At 52.8% G+C, this 2,167-nt stretch overlaps 1 protein-coding gene across 1 annotated transcript; it reads left to right on the forward strand.

Moving 5' to 3' along the window:
• Window positions 1-665: 665 nt before the first annotated feature.
• LOC135816943 (uncharacterized) lies at window positions 666-1,700 on the forward strand. Its single transcript, XM_065330049.1, has one exon. It carries the CDS (start codon window positions 666-668, stop codon window positions 1,698-1,700), a length of 1,035 nt encoding a protein of 344 aa, XP_065186121.1.
• Window positions 1,701-2,167: the final 467 nt, after the last annotated feature.

A 2,167-nucleotide genomic window follows, 5' to 3' on the forward strand; every position in this document is an offset into this window, starting at 1 on the left:
TAACCGACACTTCTTTTTCTGCCAACAAAGCAAAGCGAAGACTTCAAGAGGGATACATCACTGCAATGTACACACACACATTATAACATGTATTGGAAGTATGTGGATTATATTATGTAACGGGCAAGCTACAGGATATGCATGGCGATATCCCTTGCTTATGCTGTCCTGTTCATTCTTGAAGAGGTAGAGGATGTTCGCGCACTTGAAAGCTGCGAAGTCACTCCGTTCGGATTTTCAAAACGCCAATTGCCACTCGGTTCCACTGCATGGTAGATGATGTCTGTGCCTTATGCTGTGGGATATGATTGTTTGATAACCCAGGTCGGACCTGGCACATGCCTTTAATTTCTGGCCCTTGCTGCATGTTGGCATTAGAGACAGTCACGAAGATCTCCATCAGCTCGTACCACTCACGAACGTGTACTTCGGCTGCTACTACGATGGGTATCCGGCTGGTACGGTGGCGGCCAATGCGACCTTCACACGTTTCCATCTGCACCATGCAGTTACCAACACCGCCAAAAGCGGAATAAAAGCCGCCGATTTCCGTCAGTTGCAGCACACTTCGTGCCAGGGAGACGACGCAAAGGGCTGCTGTGACTCTTTCTACAAACTGCCCTTTTTTCTTGATTAGTATTTTACTACCACTACGAACTGTAGTCATGAAGGGAGCATTGTTGTGCATTCTAGTTCTCCTGGCTCTGGCAGCCATCAGCTCCGCACAGCGTGGCCGCGGAGGTGGCAAGGGCCGCGGCGGAGGCGGTTCGTCGCCCGGTGGAAGACCGGGAACAGGTGGAGGTGGAAGAGGAGGCGGCGGCGGCTCTCCAGGTCGCGGCCGCGGCTCTCCTGGTCGCGGCGGCGATAGGGATAATGATGATGACCGTGATAATGAGAACGGTGGTGGTGGTCAAGGCGGTGCACCAGCTAGAAGCCAGCCTGCTGAAGGACAGGCAGATAATGACAAAAGTGATCGACGGGCTGTTGGACGACCAGGCGGTAAGGGACCTCAGCGTGGAGGACGACAAGGAGGTGAAGGCCCACAGCGTGGTGGTGGCAGACCAGGTGGTGATGGGCAACAGAAGTCTGGTGGCCGACCAGGCGGCAAACCAGGCCCACAACGACGACCAGGAAGTGCAGGGCCACAACGCGGAGGAGGACGACCAGGCGGCAAAGGCCCACAACGCTCAGGAGGACGACCAAGGGGCAAAGGTCCACAGCAGGGTGGAGGACGACGAGGTGGTCGCCCCGGAGGCAATAACAACTCACCAAGGCCTAACCCACTAGCTAGAGCACTGAATTGCCCTGTCAACCCTGCTCCAATGGCAATGGTTGATCACAGTGCCGTATCCATTCAAGATATCCGCAGCTGCATCCAGGAAGCCTTTAGAGCAGCTGGTCCAGGTGGTCCAGGTGGTCCAGGTGGTTCAGGTGGCCCAGGTGGTTCAGGTGGCCCCCAAGGTGGATCCGGCCAAGACGGTTCAGGGCAACAGGGCCCAGGTCAGGATGGACCAGGCATGGGAGGATCCGGAGCGGGTGGGCCGCCAGCTGGTGGGCCTCCGGACGGCCAGGGTTCAGGTACTGACGGACCTATGGGAAGTGGTGCAGGCGAGGAGAATGTGTGCAGCCTGGTACGTCAATTATGCTGCAGCTTCCAGCGAATCTGCCTCAATATTGCCCGATCCCTGCGCCCCTTGTAAGATCAAACCAGGCCTGAGTGAACTCCTGAAGGACCTTACTGACTATTTACTTCCACCAATAGAATTATTTCTTTAGCGTCTGTTGCACAACTGCAATCTCTACGTTGATTCCTCTACACATTTTCCTTTTAAACATTGCTGACTACCTTCCGCTATCCTGCGCACATTCTGTACGAAATATCGCCACAACAAATACTTTTTAACTACAAAAAAATTGCAACTTAGCTGCTGTGGCCACCGCCGGTTGGTGTCTGTGGACAGATGAGAATGTTATATATTTTTGGAAATGATGTTCATCTAGAACCTAAAATTAATAGCAATAAAAAGAACAAATTCCGCCGCCATCACCGTACAACAAAGATGTCGTGAAGGTTTCCAACATCGATTTTCATGTCGATATCGTCCTTTTCCTCTCTGATGGTCTATTTGAGAAGTGCTCTTTCTCACTGAACGTCTGATGGAAGTAT

Source organism: Sycon ciliatum, chromosome 5 (assembly GCF_964019385.1).
Source record: "Sycon ciliatum chromosome 5, ocSycCili1.1, whole genome shotgun sequence".
Classification (NCBI taxonomy): Eukaryota; Metazoa; Porifera; class Calcarea; order Leucosolenida; family Sycettidae; genus Sycon; species Sycon ciliatum.

Bases quoted from the DNA above. Each gene is read 5' to 3' on its own strand.
- LOC135816943 (XM_065330049.1), top strand. From the start codon at position 666: ATGAAGGGAGCATTGTTGTGCATTCTAGTTCTCCTGGCTCTGGCAGCC.